This window comes from Antechinus flavipes, chromosome 4 (assembly GCF_016432865.1).
Source record: "Antechinus flavipes isolate AdamAnt ecotype Samford, QLD, Australia chromosome 4, AdamAnt_v2, whole genome shotgun sequence".
In the NCBI taxonomy this organism is placed as follows: domain Eukaryota; kingdom Metazoa; phylum Chordata; class Mammalia; order Dasyuromorphia; family Dasyuridae; genus Antechinus; species Antechinus flavipes.
In genome coordinates this window covers 2,277,533-2,295,742 of record NC_067401.1, presented here as the reverse complement: position 1 = coordinate 2,295,742, position 18,210 = coordinate 2,277,533, and the positions used below count along the sequence as shown (strand labels likewise).

General features: G+C 64.5%; 2 protein-coding genes across 8 annotated transcripts in view; one reads left to right on the top strand and one right to left on the bottom strand.

Moving 5' to 3' along the window:
* The first annotated feature begins 689 nt into the window (after positions 1–689).
* PRMT2 (protein arginine methyltransferase 2) lies at positions 690–8,442 on the top strand. 4 transcript variants are annotated; one of them, XM_051998375.1, is made up of 12 exons: positions 690–1,415; positions 1,911–2,099; positions 3,539–3,601; positions 4,326–4,433; positions 4,767–4,949; positions 5,048–5,209; positions 5,316–5,480; positions 5,738–5,913; positions 6,473–6,602; positions 7,219–7,355; positions 7,729–7,900; positions 8,311–8,442. In XM_051998375.1, the coding sequence occupies exons 3-12, from the start codon at positions 3,545–3,547 to the stop codon at positions 8,341–8,343; spliced, it is 1,323 nt and encodes a 440-aa protein (XP_051854335.1). In that variant the 5' UTR covers positions 690–1,415; positions 1,911–2,099; positions 3,539–3,544; the 3' UTR covers positions 8,344–8,442. The 4 variants fall into 4 exon arrangements, with proteins under 4 accessions (XP_051854335.1, XP_051854332.1, XP_051854334.1 ...); XM_051998372.1 differs by lacking the exon at positions 1,911–2,099; XM_051998374.1 differs by lacking the exons at positions 690–1,415; positions 1,911–2,099 and having other exon boundaries at positions 3,409–3,601.
* A 4,907-nt stretch (positions 8,443–13,349) lies between these two features.
* The window catches only part of DIP2A (disco interacting protein 2 homolog A), a 58,218-nt gene continuing 53,357 nt past the window's right edge, over positions 13,350–18,210 (bottom strand). For all 4 annotated transcript variants that reach the window (XM_051998367.1, XM_051998369.1, XM_051998368.1 and 1 more), the window contains 4 exons: positions 17,425–17,499; positions 16,229–16,403; positions 15,573–15,696; positions 13,350–15,344 (listed from right to left, as the gene is read on the bottom strand). In XM_051998367.1, the coding sequence (XP_051854327.1) occupies positions 15,092–15,344; positions 15,573–15,696; positions 16,229–16,403; positions 17,425–17,499 (627 nt within the window). In that variant the 3' untranslated portion in view covers positions 13,350–15,091. The remainder of the gene's footprint in view (positions 15,345–15,572; positions 15,697–16,228; positions 16,404–17,424; positions 17,500–18,210) is intronic.

Below are 18,210 nucleotides of genomic sequence, written 5' to 3'. Positions count from 1 at the left end.
GAGCTCCATGCCCTGCTGCCCTCGGGGAGCTCCATGCCCTGCTGCCCTCGGGGAGCTCCACGCCCTGCTGCCCTCGGGGAGCTCCACGCCCTGCTGCCCTCGGGGAGCTCCATGCCCTGATGCCCTCGGGGAGCTCCTTGCCCTGCTGCCCTCGGGGAGCTTCCTGCCCTGCTGCCCTCGGGGAGCTCCATGCCCTGCTGCCCTCGGGGAGCTCCACACCCTGCTGCCCTCGGGGAGCTCCACACCCTGCTGCCCTCGGGGAGCTTCCTGCCCTGCTGCCCTCGGGGAGCTCCATGCCCTGCTGCCCTCGGGGAGCTCCCTGCCCTGCTGCCCTCGGGGAGCTCCCTGCCCTGCTGCCCTCGGGGAGCTCCCTGCCCTGCTGCCCTCGGGGAGCTCCCTGCCCTGCTGCCCTCGGGGAGCTCCCCGCCCTGCTGCCCTCGGGGAGCTCCATGCCCTGCTGCCCTCGGGGAGCTTCCTGCCCTGCTGCCCTCGGGGAGCTCCTTGTCCTGATGCCCTCGGGGCACTCACGTACGCACGTGTGCAATGTTTTGTGTGCTTGTGTTCACGCATGTTTTGTTGTGTGGTTGCACGTTCGTGTTCATTTTGCACGTTTCACACTCACGTACGCACATGTGCAATGCTTTGTGTGCTTGTGTTCACACATGTGGTTGCATGTTCGTGTTCATTTTGCACGTTTCACACTCACGTACGCACGTGTGCAATGCTTTGTGTGCTTGTGTTCACGCATGTTTTGTTGTGTGGTTCGTGTTCATGTCTGCGCGTTTCGCACTCTCCTATGCATGTTTGCATGTGCACGTGAGTCTGACCGCACCCTGCTTGCATCCACGTACGCATGCGCGCCTACGGGCGTGCATGGGACCCTCCCCATCCATAGCCTAGAAGACGTTTGCTTCCGCCTTATTCCGGGCTCTAAGCAGGATCCGAGAGCTCTTGAGCAGAACCTGAGGGCGCCTGGGGGAGGCCCCATAGCTGGGGGGGGAGGGGTCACCAAGGGCCCCGTCCTGCCTCGGCTTCTCCATCTGTCAAAGGGACCCGTGAGGGCCCATCCCCCTCACGTCAAACGGGGAAACGGAGGCCCCGAAACGGGGAGCGACCCCCCCCCCCAGCGCTCCCACACCGGGTTAAAGGCAAAGAAACTGAGGCAGCCTCCGAGGGCTCTGACAGGGGCACGCAGACTTCGGAGCAGGAGGAGGAAACGCTACTTCTAGGATCTGCGCAAGCGCCTTAAGACTTCTAGTCACGGGGGATCCTTCGAAAGCCGGGGCATAAGGAGGCGGGGAGCGGCGGCGTGGGCGGAGTCTTCTCCGGTGGCTCCGCCCCTGCCCGGCCCACGCCTGCGCAGTTGCCCCTCAGGCGAACGGGGCGAGTCTGCAGTTTCCTTATTTTCCTGCTTGGTAAGGAGGGCGGCCACGCCGTGCCCGGGCTCCCTCGGGCTCCCCACCGTGCCTGGCGCGCATCCGGGGAGAGGGCGGAAGGAGCTCGGGCCAGACCAGCGGGGCAGCCTCAGTTTCCTCATTTGTCAAGTGCCCGAGGTGGGGGGGGGGGCCGAAGGGCACCGGTCTCCTCTGAGACTCCCGGCCCCTCTCTGCGCTGCCTCCGTTTCCCATTTATTCCCTGCAGGGTGGGAACCGGTACACAGTGGCGCTGCATAAATGCCCACGAATGGACACTACGATAAGCATTTTGAAGCGCCCACTGCATACCTGGGCGCAAGAGAGCCCGGGCCTGCCCTCGGGCAGCTTAGAGTCTAATTGGGGAAGGCAAGGGGGGGGCACCCAAAGGCTGCGGTCTCCATGCCACGGTTTCCTCCCTGAGCCCTTCTGGGTGGGGGCGGAGGCCGTGGGGGGAGGGGAGACGAGGTCACTGAGACTGCCCCTCCCCCGCCTCAGTTTCCCAGTCTGTCAAATGAAGAGATTGGACCGGATGAAACCCCTCCCCCCTGCTTCCCACCCTGAGCCCTCCCGACTCACAGAAGTAGCCCCCTAAGCTGTCTACACCTGCCGCTAGCTTAGAAGGTGTCTACACCTGCTGGCCCTGAGGGCATCTACACTGGCCTCTCTGCTTTGCCTGAAGGGCAGGTACCTCCCTGAGTGTCAGGACCACCGGCGCCTCCTTCTGGATCTAGATCCCCTGGGGGTGGGGGTGGGGTCAGAGGTGATCAGCCATGTTGGACCCAAAGTGTTGACCCAGGCTCCTTCCTTGGCAAATGAAACTTGCCCAGACCGGCCATCCCCGGTACGGACGGCTGCTTCCCCGGCGTGGGAGAAGTGGACAAAGCCGGTGCTGACCCGGCCTCGGCGCCCCCCCCCATCCCCAGGCCGGGGGCACAGTCACTGTGAGGGAGCCAAAGGTCACGGCTCCCTCCTGCCCTGGTCAGAGCCAGGAGGCTTCGCTGCCGGAGGCTTCGCTGCTGGAGGCCTGGGCCACTGGGGGCCCCCAGACGGAGGGCGACTCCCTCACAGAGTCCTCCTCCTCCTTCCTCCTCCCTCCTCCCTCCTCCTGCCCTCGGGTGCGGCCGGGTCTGGGCGCCCCCCAAAGCGGTTCTGAAGAAGGCTCAGCCTGGGAAGGAGCCGGGGACACCCCATGCCGGGGCTGAATCCTGGCTCCTGGTTCTCCCAGCTCGTCCCCAGGGGCTTGGACAAGAGGCTGAGGAATAGGGCGCCCGCTGACCGCCGGTCAGGCCCTGGGTCCTCACCTGGCCCCGCCCCCCGCTGGGGGTCCTAGAGTCTCCTCACCCCGCGGCCCTCAGGCAGCCTCCAGGGGGCACCCGTACGTCCCGAGGAGATGGCCTGGGAGCGGGGCCGAGCTCTGCCCCAGCGGAGGAGGCCTGTGACCCCGTCAGCGCTGGGTCTGCCCCTGGAGGCTGCGGGGAGGGGACTCGGAGCGGAGCTTCTGGGCGCTGAAAGGGCTGCTCGGGGCCACCTGGTGCACCCTGGACGCCCAAAAGGAGGCGCAAGAGTGGCCGGAGGGGAGCCCCTCCTTGAGCCCTTCCCCAGCCTTCCACCCCGCACAGATGCCCTTGGGCCCGTCAGCTGGTCTCTGGCCGGAGCTTCCCTCTGGGGGCGGGTCTCAGGACAGCTGGGAAGGGTCCGCGGGCTGCAGGGGGCTGCCCTTCCGTGGGCCTGTGCCCGTCCGTGGGCCTCTGCCCGGCCTCTCCCGCTCTTTGGAAGCCCACCTGTGCCTGCCATCCACTGCCCCTCTCCAGGGGGTGCCCACGAGTAGCCGGCTCTTCCTGTGCCAGCGGGCGGGGGGCGGGGGCCAAGGAGCCGGGCTCCCCCGGGCGCTGTTTGCTTGGGGACCCCCATTCCCGGTGTGAGTGACGGAGGAAACGGCAGGATCGGCCGCCCCTCGGCCCGGGGGCCCCGGGTACCCGCAGGATGCCCGACGAGGGCAGAATCTGAGCTGATGCTCGTTTCTCCCTTTGGAGAGAGGCAGAGGGGGCTTTTCCACGCTCGGCGGGGGGCGGGGGGCTCCCCCTGGTGTGGAGTGGACTCCTAACCATCTCTCCTCCCAACAGGACACAATGAGGCACGAAGAGGAGGACCCCACGGGCACAGCGCCCCCCCATGGCGAGCCACAGGTAATTTGGGAGCCAGCCCTGAGGCTCCGCCCACAGCCCTCCTGCAGGGCCTTCCCTCCCCCCACTGGAGAGTCTGTCCCCGGGAAGTGGGGCCCCTGGGTCAGGGACGGAACCCGAGGCCCCCGGCCGAGCTCCCGGGGCGGGCCCGCACTCGTTCCCCTTGGGCCCCAGCCCCCAGAGGTCATTCTGGGAGGGGGCTTTTGTCCTTCTGCTCGGCTCTGTGAATAAGGGGCCCGATTGGCCGGCGCGGGGCGAGGACCACGTGACTCCGAGGCTGGCAGGGACAGTGCCTGGCAGAGGGCCGGGGGGAGGGGGGGGGGGGATGCTGGGGCTGGAGCCGGCCCGCGGGTCAGGGAGGACCGGGCCGCACGTCCGGCCTACGGGACTCGGTGGGAGAGTCGCCGCCGCCCCCAGAAGCTGCCCCCTGTGCTCGGCCTCGAGGCCCCTGGAAGCGGCAGCCGATGAGCCGGGAGCGCCTCGGACCTGGGGGGGGGAGGGGCAGGGCCAGCCCGCTCCGTGGGGGTCTCTGGGAACGGCGGCCTCTGCCCGCCCGCCCTCGTCCACGAGCTGGGCCGGACGTGTCCGTCCTCTGGTCCCGGGAGAGCGACCCTGAGCGGGCGCAGCCACTCACTGAGCATTTAGTAAGCGCCCCCTGGATGACCGCTCAGAATGCCCGGGGGGGTGTCTGCCCAGCCCCCCCACCTGATCGCCCTGCTCTGTGCAGAAAGTGGGGGAGGCCGAAGAAGAGAATGACGAGGACCCCGTGGAGGGGGACGCGGCCCCCCAAGAGTTCGTGGCCATCGCCGACTACGTGGCCACGGACGGGACGCAGGTAACGAGGGGCGCGGCCGCGGGGGTGGGACCTGGCGCCGTCAGAGCGGGGGGGGGTCTCCTCTGGCGGGGCTGGGGGTGCAGCAGGGAGGAGCCTGGAGCAGAAGCGGCCCCAGCCACAAGGGCCGGCAGCCGAGGGTCCTGGGAGAGGCCGCTGAGGTCTCCGGCCCCGCGGGCGCCCTCTCTGGGCCGTGAGCCCGTCAGAGGCTGGCGCTCGTAGGAGACGAGGGGGCCCCGGGGTCTCTCCGAGGGCAGGAGGAGCCGTGTGGGGCCCCAGAGCCGGCGCCATTGGGGGAGGGGGGACGCCGCCCCAGGCCCGCCTCCTGTCTTCCAGCTCAGCTTCCGCCGGGGCGAGAAGCTGCTCGTGCTGAGGAGGGTGACGGGCGCGTGGTGGTGGGGCGAGCGGGGGGGCCGGCGCGGCTACATCCCCGCCGGCTACGTGGAGGAGGGCGCGGGGGACGCGGAGCCCGAGGACACCTGGCAGGACGAGGAGTACTTCGGCAGCTATGGAGCCCTGGTAGTGGTCCTGGGGGGGGGGCTCTGGTGGGGGGGAAAGAGGCTCGGGCGGGGGGGGCGCCTCCCAGGCCGGCCCTGACGGGCGCCCGCTCCCTCCAGAAGCTGCACTTGGAGATGCTGTCGGACCAGCCGAGGATGGCCGCGTACCACCAGGTGATCCTGCGGCACCGCGACTTCCTGGAAGACAAAGTGATTCTGGACGTGGGCTGCGGCACGGGCATCCTGAGCCTCTTCTGCGCCCACGAGGCGCGGCCCCGGGCGGTGAGCGGAGCCCCCCCCTTGCGCCCCCCCGGGGGCCGTGCCCGAGGCTGGGGGCAGCGGGCGGGGGGGCTGAGGTGGCAGCGCCGGGGCCTCTCGGTGCCCGCAGGTCTACGCCGTGGAGGCCAGCGAGATGGCGCGGCACACCGAGCGGCTGGTGTCGAGCAACGGCTTCGCCGACAAGATCACCGTCTTCCAGCAGAAGGTGGAGGACGTGGCGCTGCCGGGCAAGGTGGACGTGCTGGTCTCGGAGTGGATGGGCACCTGTCTGCTGGTGAGGGCGGGGGCAGGGGCGGGGACACGGGCCTGGGGGGGAGGGGCAGGGGCGGGGAGGGGGGGGCACGGGCCTGGGGGGGAGGGGCACAGGCCTCCCCCCTGCCCTGGGGGCCTCCGGGAGCAGCCTGGCCGCCAGTCTCAGAGACCCCTCCAGGAGCCAGGGCGAGGCAGTGGGGGCCGGGCGGGGGCCAGAGTCCTGGGCAGAGCGGGCAGGTCCGCGCCCACGGCCTCCGCCCTCTCCTCCTCCTTCTGCAGTTTGAGTTCATGATCGAGTCGGTGATTTTCGCGCGGGACAAGTGGCTGTCCCCCGACGGCGTCATTTGGCCGACCACGGCCGCCATCCACGTCGCCCCCTGCAGTGCGGAGGAGGACTACGGCCACAAAGTCCTCTTCTGGGACAAGGCCTACGAATTGGACCTGAGCTCGCTGAGGTGAGCTCCCCGGGCTCAGGGAGCACGGCCAGGGAGCACGGCCGGGGAGCACGGCTGGGGAGCACAGCACGGCTGGGGAGCACGGCCGGGGAGCACAGCCGGGGAGCACAGCCGGGGAGCACGGCCGGGGAGCACGGCTGGGGAGCACAGCACAGCTGGGGAGCACAGCTAGGGAGCACAGCACGGCCGGGGAGCACAGCTGGGGAGCACGGCTAGGGAGCACAGCACGGCTGGGGAGCACAGCCGGGGAGCACGGCAGGGGAGCACAGCCGGGAAGCACAGGAGGCAGGTTCTCAGGGCCCGGCGGGGGCCATGCAGTCAGCTGCTGGAAGCGAGCCGTCCAAGCCCCCGGAGGGAGCTAATGCAGCTTCCCAGCATGCAAGGGGGCTGGGCCTGTTGTCCCCAAGTCCGGAGTGTGAGAGGAACAGCAGGACGGCCGGAGGGGGTGGGGCTGTGGCCAGCCGTGGTCCCCGGGTGCCTTGGGGAGGAGGGCAGGCCTCCAGGCCGGGCGCAGGCACAGTCACGGGACCAGTCGCGTCCCTTTCTTCCCCTCGACCAGATCCTTGGCCATCCGGGAGTTTCTCGCCAAGCCCAAGTACAACCACGTCCTGGAGCCCGAAGAGTGTCTTTCGGAGCCGCGCCCCGTCTTCCAGCTGGACATGAGGACCGTGCAGATCTCCGACCTCGAGGTGAGGGGCCCTGGTCCCCCTCCCCCCTCCCGGGCCTGTGACACTGAGCGGGAAGCCCCCCCTCCCCCCCGCCCTCATCAGGCACATGGGGGGCTTGGGGCCCGGACCCAGGGACCCGGCAGCGGGCGGCCCTTCCGCAGGTGAAGGGCTCCCCGTCCAGGCCGGCCCCGAGCTTCCTGTCTCCGGACTTTCCCACAGACAGAGCCGGACCTCGGCTGAGGCTTTGTGCTCCGAGGACTTCGGGCGTCTTGTGGGGTGTGTCCGCTGCGGCCCGGGGGCTCCCTGGTCACCTGCGCCCGGAGAACCTGGGGGCCCAGAGCGCGGGCTGGGTTCGTGCGGCCCGAGGGCGGCAGGAGGCCGAGGGCGGCAGGAGGCCGAGGGGCACAGGAGGCTGACCACCAGGACCAGGAGGCTTTGAGGCTCTGCCCGGCCCGGGACCACGACGTTGGGGAAGGGCTCTGGGACCTCCCCTTGCCCACCGGACCCCGGGCCTGAGCCAGCTGAGGTTCTCCTGGTCCTCAGAGTTGGATGGTCCGGGCCCGGCCTGGGGGGTCTTGTTCCGAGCAGCTCCCCTCCCTCCCTGTGTGACCCCCTCCGTCTCCTCCCTCCCCCACAGAGGATGAAGGGCGAGCTGTGCTTCTGTATCCAGCGGTCCGGGACCCTGCACGGCTTCTCCGCCTGGTTCAGCGTGGAGTTCTGGAGCCCGGGGGAGGGCGGGCCGCAGCTGGTGCTGAGCACGGGCCCCTGGGACCCGTAAGTGGGCGGGGCCGCGATGGCGGGCGGGGAGGAGGGAGTGAGACCCTGGGGAGACGGAAGCTACAACTCCAGCATCTGAAGCTAACCGGGGGCACCTATTAAGTGCCTGCTGGGTACCAGGCCCCTGGCAGGAGGAGGGAAGGTCACCGGAGGCTGGCCCCGGAGCACTCTGAGTGCGGCCTCCGGACAGACCCGGCCCGGCTCAGGATCCCCGGCAGCCGCCCCTGCCCCTCGGCACCCGGCCCTACGCCCTCCATGTGAGGGAGGCCCCTCCCCCACCCCTTCCCCGGGCTTTGTGTCCCCGCCCCCCACCTGAGGGAGGCCCCCCAGCCCCTTCCCCGGGCCTGAGCCCCGCTGCCCCTTCCCCCAGCACCACGCACTGGAAGCAGACCTTGTTCATGCTGGACGAGCCTCTGGCCGTCCGGGCCGGGGACGTGCTCGCCGGCTCCATGCTGCTGCAGAGGAACCCGGTGTGGAGGAGGCACCTGTCCGTCACCCTGAGCTGGACCGTCACCTCCCCACAGGACCCCAGCTCTCCAAAGGTACCGGGGGGGGGGAGGGGGGCCCTTTGGCAGCCCCCACGACTCCGCGCCCGGCCTCTGCCTCTGGCGACAGACCCAGAGCCCCCGGGAGGTGGGAGGCCCCCCGGGGCCAAGGGCCCGTCCGCGCTTGGGCCCGTTTGGCTCCTGGGGGGCCAGATCAGCCCGGGGCACTTTTCCCGAGTCGTGGGGTGAGGGGGCCCCGGCTCCCCCAGACTCCCGAGGAGAGCCTGAGACACCGGGCGCCGCCTTCCGGCCCAGCTTCCCGGGGGACGCTCAGAGGGTAGACAAGAGGCCCCTGAGAGATCCAGAAAGAACCGGCTTCCCCTGAGCCCAGGCCCGGGCCCGGAGCCAGCCCGGAAACACCTGAGTTCAGGAAGCCGGATTTCATCCCTTTCCCCCATTTTGTTCAGGTTGGAGAGAAAACCTTCCCGATCTGGAGATGACCGTCTGCGGGGGCCGGGCTGGCAGGTGGGGCGACGATGGGGGGCCCTCTTTCCTCTCCCCCTCAGCCCCAACAACAGAATGGGACATGGAACGCCCATTTCACAGGTGAGAAGACCGAGGCCCATTAAGGTGAAGGGACCTGCCCCGGCCGCACAGGGGGCAGGAGGCGGCCCCGGACTGCCCACCACGGCCAAGGGCGCCCTCGTTCTTCATGGAGTCCCTCTTGGGGACCATGACTCAGAGGCCTCGGTCCCCATCCCCCAAAGGGGGAGGAAGCACCATTTGCCTTACTGAGCATGTGCAGGCCTAGGGAAGGGGGCCCGGAGACACAGGCCAGTCTTCCCTCAGCACCCTGCCCGCCTCAGGCCCTGCTGGCCCCCCCCGCCAAAGACAGCCGGACAAAGCCCTTCAGAATCCCAATTTTCACTGCTTCCGAGCCAGCCCGTGGGACCGCAGGGACCATGGAGGGGTCAGCAAAACAAACACTGAAAGCGGCGAGCTCGGGATGCCCAGCCAGGAGCTGGGGGGCCCAAGGGCGCCTGGCAGGGAGAACAGCGACCTCAGGGGCCACTCTGCGGCCTCCCCACCACCCCCGGGGGCGCAGAGGAGGGCGTCGGGGCGACGGCCGGGCCGGGAGGAAGCCGCGCCTCCAACTCCTGCTGGGACGGCGGTCGTGAGGGCGGCCCCCCAGCCTCCGGCCACCTTTAACCTGCTCGGGGTGCCTGGGACGTGGCCCCCCCAAGAGCCCCAGCTGTGTTTGCTGCTGCTGCCGATCTTGGCTGAGCTCTTCCCGGGCCGAGCCCGACGCCCTCTGCCCCCAGTGGCGGCTCCTCCTGCCTCTAGTCGTGGCATCTCCCTGCAAGGACCCTCCGAACCCCGCCCCTGCCACCTTTTGCTCCCCCAGCTCCTTCCCATTTGCCTCCTGGCGCCCACTGTACCCCGTAGTTTGTAACCTCCCAAATAAACCTTCCTTTTGGCAAAGAGAACGGCCATCGTGAGTCTGTCACGTGCTTATACTTCCAGTTACCCCGGCCTCGGCAGCAGGACTAGAACCCAGAGCTTCTGACTTCGGATCAGTGATCTGTCCGTCCCTCTCGAACCCGAGAGGCTGCAGGGAGAGGGGCTCCTGGGAGGGGGGCAGGGCCTCCTTCACAGGCCGAGCCCCCGTGGGTCCCTCAAGGCCAGGATCCAAGTTGGAGCTGAGGGAGCTCGGAGGTCGCGAGGCCGTGAGGCCGTGAGGCCGCGGGCGAGGCCCTTATCTTCCCCACTGAAAGGAAGGGGCTGGACTGCACGACGCTGTGAACCCTCATTTCCCAAATGAGGAAATGGGGGAGGCGTCTGTGGATGCGCCGCTGGGCTCCAAAGCTCACGGTGCCCGGCACTGACGTGGAGGGGCTGGAATCGGAGAACCCGACTTGGGTACTTACCAGCAGGGTGACCCCGGGCACTGCGCCCTGCTTGTCTCGGTCTCCTCATCTGTAACATAAGCTGGAGAAGGAAACCCCCTCCCCCCACCGTGTGCCGAGGGCCCGAGGGTCCTGGGGTGATACCGAGACGGTCCCGACATGGCAGAGTCACCCCTTGTAGCCCCAGAGCCAGAGGCGCGGGGAGCAGGAGGCCAGGAAAATGGCTCCCTGTGGAGCTGCCTACGGGGACGGGGGGCAGGGGCGGCAGCTCGCAGGGGACCCTCTTCCTCCCAAAGTCGCCAGTCATTAAGGAGGCCCTGGAAGGAGGGGAGGTAGCCATGTTGGGGCCTTTCCACGCCGGGCGTTCTGGGTGTGGCCAAGCAAGGGCCGCGGCAGGTGCGAGGGGGCTCTGGAGTCAAACGGCGCGTTTCCTTTCTGGCTCTTGTTGTATCTGGGCCGGTTCCCCCACCTCCCGTGGCCCCGCTCGGCCTCCACCCGCCCGAGAAGCCTGGGGCTCCCGCGGCACCGACGGCCAAATCCCGGAGTCGGCTTTTCCGTGGGAGCTGCTGCTGAGGCGCTTCCGCTGATCCAGACCGGCTGCCCGGGTTTGGCTCCACTGCAATTTTACATCTTCTGTTTCTGCTTGTCCAGTTCTCATTTCTAAAGAATGACTTTTTTCCGTTAGCTTTTTCCCTCCTTTTTCATTTGGTCAGTTCTGCTTTTGAAGGTGGTTCTCTAAGTGCGTTTTTTTCTCCCTTGCCAAATCTCTATTTATGAAGTCTTCTTCAATTTTTGTACTTCCTTTTTGAAGCTGCTGCATAGCATAATTCTTTTCTTGGTCCTCACGCTCCCGGCCACCTCCTGCATAGCTCTTTCCCCCCCAATTTTTCTTACGCCTCTTACTAGATCCTGAAACCCTTTTTGAGCTTTTCCAAGAGACCCTTTTGAGCTTGGGACCAATTCCTATGTGCCTTTGAGGCTCCCCCCGTGGCCATTCTGCCACCGCTGTCCTCCTCTGGGCTTGTGTTCTGATCTTCCCTGAAGCTACGGGAACCTTCTATGGTCAGGGCTTTTTTTTTTTTTTTTTTTTTTTTGCTCATTTTTCATTTTATCAGCAAAATTTAACATTGATGATTAATTGCATTTTTTTTTTTTACATTTTGCCATTCTACAAGACCCTAGAAGTGTCCTAAAACTGTAATGTTTTTGCTCATTTTTAAAGCTGAGCTCTGCTCCTAGGGCATGGGGGACACTGTCCCAAGCCCCTTTTGCAGGGGGATGAGGGTCTCATCACCAGCTTTCCGCGCCAGGGCTGGAGGTGCTGGCAGTTTCACCGCTGTGCTGGGTTGGCCTGGCCTAGCCGAGCCTGCTGGGCCGGGGCTGGAGGCCTGGTCTGCTGAGCCGCTGGCCCATGGAGTCGGGACCAAGGAGCCCCCACTGCCGGTCTGTGCAGGAGCTTAGAGCTTCCTGCCAGATTCCCGCACCATGTGTGCGCTGGCTCCTGCCCCCCTTTTACCCAAGTCAGAGGGACCTTTCCTCGTGGCCTTCTAAATTATTTTGGGCTGAAAATTGGTTTCACTCTCGTTTTTTGTGAGTTCCGTTGTTGCAGGATCCATTAGAGGCCCGATTTGGTGGCGTTTCTGAGAAACCGGGGAGAGGTGATAATGCTCTCTCTGGATCCTTGCAAGACGTCACCTTTGTGACTAAAGCTGTTTGGTTAAGTTGTATTTGATATTTCCCAGCAAGGCTGCTGAATTCTACGGATCTTCCCTCAACTCGATAGCTCTGAATAATTCTCTTGTACAATTTCTTGAGAAAAAAGGAGTTAAGATTTTTATCTTTGCATCTGGCAGGTAATCCGATTTTTTAAAAAATCATTTTTTACCCCACTACAATTTCCCCAGTGTCCTTCCCAGTTTTCTCTCAGAGAGCCAGCCCATATAACAAATAGTATTTTGTAAGGACAAAAAAAAGGAGACCGGTGGGCAGGGTCATCATTTGAGAACCAAAAAATAATCTAAAAATGGGCACTGTGAGGCCTTTGTGAACCTCCCAGCTCTTCAGAGGGACGGGGTAGATGGGATTCCAGCTTCTTCTTTATAATCTTAAAATACTGACTTTTGAGCTCCCGGTTTTTAGGTGCATCATCATCGTGATCGCGTAGGTCGTTTTCTTGACTCGTTTATATAAATCCAGACTGCTCTGATTTCATCACATTTGTAATTTCTTATGCACAATCATATCCCATGACATTCACGTAGTCCAATCAAATATAATGTTTCTAATTCTTTGGTGTCACAAAAAAGTGCCATTCCACCTCTTCTGGGGTCTTTGGGGCTTTCTTCTCAATAACCGTTTTGGTCGTAGGGTCAAGATGGAAGGTCTCATGTGGAACAGCCAGGCGCACCTCTCTGTTGGAGAGTAAGGGAGGAAGGGCGATGGAGTTTGCTGAGCGGGGAGGCCGCATGATCTGTCCCGGGCCTTCGGTGGCTGCGGTGAATCGCAGGGGGGAGAGCTAGGGCAGGCAGACCCCCTCGCGGGATTGCCGCGGGTCAGGGGGAGGTGATGAGGGCCTTCACTTGGCACCCTGCTGGACCTGGAGGTTGGGGGAGTGCGGTCCTGGAAGACTCCCAGTTTGGACCCCAGAGACTGGGGGGATGGGGGCGCCCCCACAGTGAGAGTTGTCTGCTGGCTGGGAGGCAGTTGGAGAGTCGAGATTGGAGGTCAGCACAGAATCTGAGGGAAAAAGGGAGGGGTGAGGGAGGAGAGGCTGGAGAGAGCGGGGACGTCCGAGGAGAAAATGACTGACAGCCGAGCGGGCCTCGGAGGCGGCCGGGAGCGTGAGGACCAAGAAAAGGTCACCGGCCTCGGTCACTGTGCAGACGTCCCGGTGGGTGACGGGAAGCCAAACTGTAAGGGAGCGAGGGAGGCTCCGGGCCGGGGGAGAAGCAGGTGTGGAGAGAAGGCAGGTGAGACGGCAGGAGGGCGATTCTCCCTCTCGCTCCTTCTCTTTCATTCCGCCACGCGTGTTCACAGACACATTCCCTCCAGATGCCACAATCACTCTATTCAAGGAGACAAAAGCCCTCCAACTTTCTGGCTTGTCGGGTCACAGGCAGCCTGGCTTCTTGGGTCCCTGGTCACTTTTCCCCCTCGCCGAGCCTCTCCAGACTCTCGTGGGACGGGCCCATCCAGCTGAGTCCCGGCATTCCGTTGTGTGGATCTCTGGCTCCTCCCTTCTGGCTTCTCCCCTTCATTTCCTTAATTCTTGGGGGGACGATCAAGGAGCCGGATTCCCCGCGGGGAAGCCCTGTTTGCAGAACATGGAGTGCGAGTCGCCACCTTTGCCCATCTCAATCCTGGGATTCCAGGATCCGGGACAAGTCAGTCATCAATGACCTTGACAGGCGGATGACCTCACTCCACGCGCGGCACAGGTCCCAGGAATGACCTTTCCCGTGTGACGACGGACTCCTTGACCTCCAGAGCTCGGGCTACCCCCGGCCCGGCCTCTGTGGCTCAGCACCAGGAGCTGGCGGCAGCAGGGGGCCCAGGGCGTGACAGGATTTTAGTGCGATTCAAAAGACTAATTTCCAGAGTCATTTTAAATGTTTTTAATGTGCTTTTGAAAATCTTACTTTACAAGGCAACTCGTCTTCCTGTCACCAATCTTTCAATACAAAAATCTTACAAGGCTTTATTTGCTATAAAACGACAACATAAAGTTGGGGTCCGGTGGCTCTTTTCCCTCGTCAGCCATCCCCTTCTAAGGAACGTCCCTTAGTCCACCGCTCAGACCGCTGGGCTTCAAATAATAAGTTATACAATTCTGTACATAATTACACTAGGTCGTTAGTTTTAATAAGCATTTGTATCATACACCACAGTCGAACAGCGCGAGGGCAAACAGAACTCCTCTCCCGGGGCTGCTCTGCTGGCCAGTAAGGGAAGGACTCTACGATCGGCCCTGTCAATGAGGCTCATTTGGTTTGGTTGCTGTAACCTGGAGAACCACCAGCTTTCTTAGGCACTGATCTGGGCAGACTCACTCACCTTGCAGAGAAACCTGGCGCTCTGTGAGCCCGTGCGTCCGACGTCTCCCCGGCCCCCCAACCCTCACCTTTAGAACAGAATTTTTAGTAGCGTATAAAAATAATCTATTTGCTAGACTCGTGTCCGTCTTCAAACACTCGGAGTAGCTGGAGGATTCCCCCTTCTTGCTCCGATGCCCCCTTGCCGCAGCCGTCTCTCGGGCCGATATTCCAACTGGTGAGTCGAGGGGGCACCTGACTCAAGCCACGGGCTCGTAGCAGAGCCACGTCCCAAAGGCAAAGCGTGTCCAGCAGCAGCAGCGAGAGGGTCAGCCCGCCTGGAGGGCCACGCGTGCCCTGTATGTGTGCGTGTGTCTGCGAGACGAGGTTTCCCAGAGCTTCCACTGGGGGACAGTGGAAACACGGAGGCCTTTTCCAGGCGGGGCCCCAGCCCAACACCTCGGATCTCAGGGGTCTGGAAAGAAACAAGCGCCCCCCCAAATTCCTGTGTGGACAATAATTTCCCCAACAAACATCTTGTCATGGGAACGAGCATCTCTGTCGCGTGAAGTTCCGGACCTAAGCAGAGGGGGCGGAAGCCTCTCCACGGGGGAAGCTGAGTGCGAAGGCTTCTCCCTCAGTCCGGTCCAATATGGCACTATTAGTAGGGATTAGTAACTTGGATTATGCAGAATTCACTTCTGAAGGGTTTCCATTCGGTAACCGAGAAACAAGGGTGGGCGTTCGGGGGGAGCGGCGCGGTGCAACGGGGGCCAGGACACCTGGGTCCCACCACCGACTCTGCCGTTTCCCCTTTCTGGGCCCGGGGCCTCCCCTTTACGAGGAGGAGGTGGCGCTGGTTTGCTTCTCTGGTCCCTTCCAGAAGCGACGGCGGATGAATGGAGCTATCTGCTCCGCGGGGGAGGGAAAAAGTCAAGCAACAACCCCACGAAGAAGCAGGGAGCGTGTCTCCAATGGTGAAAACATGTGCAATACAGTACAGGATACAGTAGAGAGCAAAGTCCCGAGGCACGCGCCAGTGTCAGCCCCTCCCCCCCAGCACAACACAGCAGGGCCCACCCCGCCCCTGCCAGCCCAAGGCCCCCAACTGGTGACATCCGGATGCAGTCTCGGGCACATCTCCTCAAAGAACTCCCCAATTTGGTCCCACCACTCGTCAGAAAGGGCAAAGCGGCAGAGGGGGCAGTCACTGAAGCCCGGCTTCCCCCCGACCCCCCGGGGGGCTCTGGCTCCGAGCAGGGTGCGCAGGGCGCCCAGGATCTCAGTGCCGGGGCCCCGAGACCCCGCCTTCACATGTTGTAGGCCACGTAAATGGGGTCCAGCTGATCGGCCAGGAATCCATCCCGCAAGTGCATACGCTGCTTTTCCCCCCGAGAATTGATGGGGATGACTCCAGGGTCCACGATGACCACCACGCCCACGATGAGAAAGTGCTCCTCAAGAACTACATTGGTCACCAGGGCCACCAAGTCCAAGGCCTCCTGCTCGGGGCCTTCCAGCTCCACCACCACCACCAGCAGGTTGGTCCACGTAAACACGGCACTGGGAGAGGGAACAGAACCAGTCGGCCACGGACCACGGCACGCCGGGGGGGCCGGGCAAGGGGCCGGAGGCCCAACCAAAGGGAGAACCTGAGGGAACAAAAGGCCCGAGCCGGGAAGGGCCACCCAGGGGGCCCTTTGGTTTCTCCCCTGCCAGGAGAAGGCTTCTCTGCGCTACACCCCGCGGCTCGGCCGGCCCTGGCTCGGGGGGAGTCGCCCCCGCCCTTACCACTCCGCAATGCTCTTGTGGGCCCGGATCACAGAGGTCTCGATGTCGATCGGGTGGTACCGCATGCCCCTCAGCTCCAGGGTCTCATCCAGAGAGCCGACCACATACAGGGCGTCGTGCCTCTCTGTGGAAAGGAAACCACCCCCCCCCCCCAAGTCACAAACCCCTCTCGCTCCTGGAGCTCGGGACAAAGAGCGGGTCTCTCCAGTGGCCCAAGGACCTGCAGGGACTTGACTCTACAATGGCCTCCGAGTCGGCGAGCAAACTCAAGCCAGAGCGAGGGCCGCCCTTCTTTCCCCTTCCTTAAAGTAAGAAGAGGAGCCTCTGTTCCACTGGGGCTTTGCTTCCCTAGGGCCGGGGACACATGAGGCGCCTCATAAAGGCTCGAAGGCTCAAGGGGCATTGATTTTCCCTAACGGGAGGGAAGCTGGTCTCACTACAGTGTGAAGGGGGTCTCCCAGGGCGCATTTTTATCTGCCAGGGTCTAGATGAGGCTCCCGTCGCCCCATTTTATTTCTGCGGGTCTAAAGGAGGCTCTGGTCACCCCATTTTATCTCTGAGGGTCTAAAGGAGGCTCCGGTCGCCCCTTTGTGGCCCGCCCGGAGCCTCGGCCGGGCTCGCCAGGCTCAGTGCTGGCAGTCGGGCTGCCCCCTCACCTCCACTGGCATCGGTGAGATCCGTTCTCCGGAGGAAGCCCAGGTAGCCTGTCCTGGCCCAGATGGTCTGGGTGTCTCCGAAGCTGAGCCGGGCACTGAAGTGGTCAGCGTGCAGGGACTCTTCCCCGTAGACCGTGTAATAGCCCGTGGCGTTGTGTGGACTGCTCACCCAGATCTAGGGGAGGGTACGGCAGAATCAGCAGCCTGCGGGCGCCCACGGGACCGAGGCAGCGGGGAAGGAGACAAAGGGGGGCCGTCCGGCCTCCACACTCTGGGGGACGGCAGCCCAGCTTTTGTGCCAGCCTCTGAGAGTGCCGGCCCGGGGAGGAATGGACCCTGGGGGCCCCACTCCCAGCCTTGACCACCTCAGTGCTGACCGCGTGGAGGCTCCTACTGCACTCAGGGCACAGCTTTGGGACAGGCGGCAGCCCCGGGGGAATCCCCCGGCGCACGTTTCGCCCCCTAACTGGCTAAAGAAAGCCGACTACAGGTGGGCTCGCACTTAAATGCAAACTGGGGCAGTAGAGGGTGGGAACAAAAAAGGTTCTTTCCGGACCGAAGGCCGCGCCGGGCCCTCCTCGCGCCCTCTCACTGCTGGGCCCTGAAGTCCCGAGTGCCCGAGACCTTCCCCAGCCTCATCTGCCGCTCCTCTGGCCGCGGTGCCAGGATCCCCGCGGCTCCCCGAGGGGCTCCCTGTCCTGCCGGGCCCCACACGGCCCCCTCAACCCTGGCTCAGAGTCCCAGGTCTCAGCACCGCCCCAGGTGTCCAGGGCTTTCTCTGCTCCCTTTGGCCCAGAAGCAGCTCTGGAGAAGGGAGTGCCCTTGGAGCTGGCACCAGGCCCTGGCACAGGGGGACAGAAATGTCCCCCGGGGTGGAACGAATCAGCAGCTGAAGGGAAGGGGCTCTTCCCTCCCTCCATGACCTCCCACACTGGCGCCTTCCATGAGACTGCGCCAGGTCAGCAAAGCCGGACCCCGCCAGCGACTCTCCCCAAGGCGCGGACCCTGCCAGCGGCTTATCTCCCCTCCCCCACTGGGCTGAGGGGCAACGGAGCTTGGCCACAACTGAGGGACGGCAGCACTCCCGGGCCGAGGGCTCTCAACAGCCCCTCTGAGCCGGAGCCCCCCAGGGGACGCGACCCCGAGGCTCGGCCCTGCGACCTTGCCCCCTCCCCAACCCCCAAAGCCAATCTCACCTCACCCAGGTGGGAGTCGCCGAGGGGGCCCTTCGTTTCTGTGTGCGCGATGATGACTTTGACCCCAGGAAGGATCTGCAAATAAAAGAGCCCGTCCTTGTTGGCAGAGGAGGCCCCGAGGCTCCGGGTGGCGCCCCGAGCCCGGTGACCGGCGGCCGCCTTCCTCGGAGACCTTTGGGGAGACCCTCCTGAGCAGAGCTGTCCCGGGCGTCCCGCAGGGCGCCATCGGCTGTCCCTCGCCCTCCATGCCCTCGTGGGCTCACTAGGGAGTCGGCTCCTCGAGCCGGGCCTGCCGCGTTCTCTGGCCCTGGGACCTAACACACAGTCGGCGCTTCATTAATGCAGGTGAGGTAGTGCAGCCCACGGCTCCCTCAGGAGTTCTGCCACATTAATCAGCAGCCTGGAGTCAGGAGTTCAAACCCTGCCTGCTCCCTCTCCAGGGAGCGTCCTGGTGGCTGCCCACGCACTCTTGGCTAGCGACCCCCCCCTCACAAAGCGCCCCCTAAGGCGTGGGGCGGACGGCGGACTCTGCGGGAAGCTGCCCAACTCTCCAACCCGGCATCGTCCATGAGCCCCTGGACCCGTCCGGAGCTGTCTCCCCCAGGAGCCCGAGGGCCGTGTCCCTGGCTGTGCCCCCTCAGCCCCGGGAGGGGGCTTAGGGAGCTGAGAAGGGGCTGCGAGGAGGGCGGCCGGGAGGAAGGGGGTCAGATGCCAAACTACAGTGCCATGGGACCCGCCGGGACCTAGAGGCTGAGGAAAGGCTGGCTGGCAGCGGGGGGCACCAGC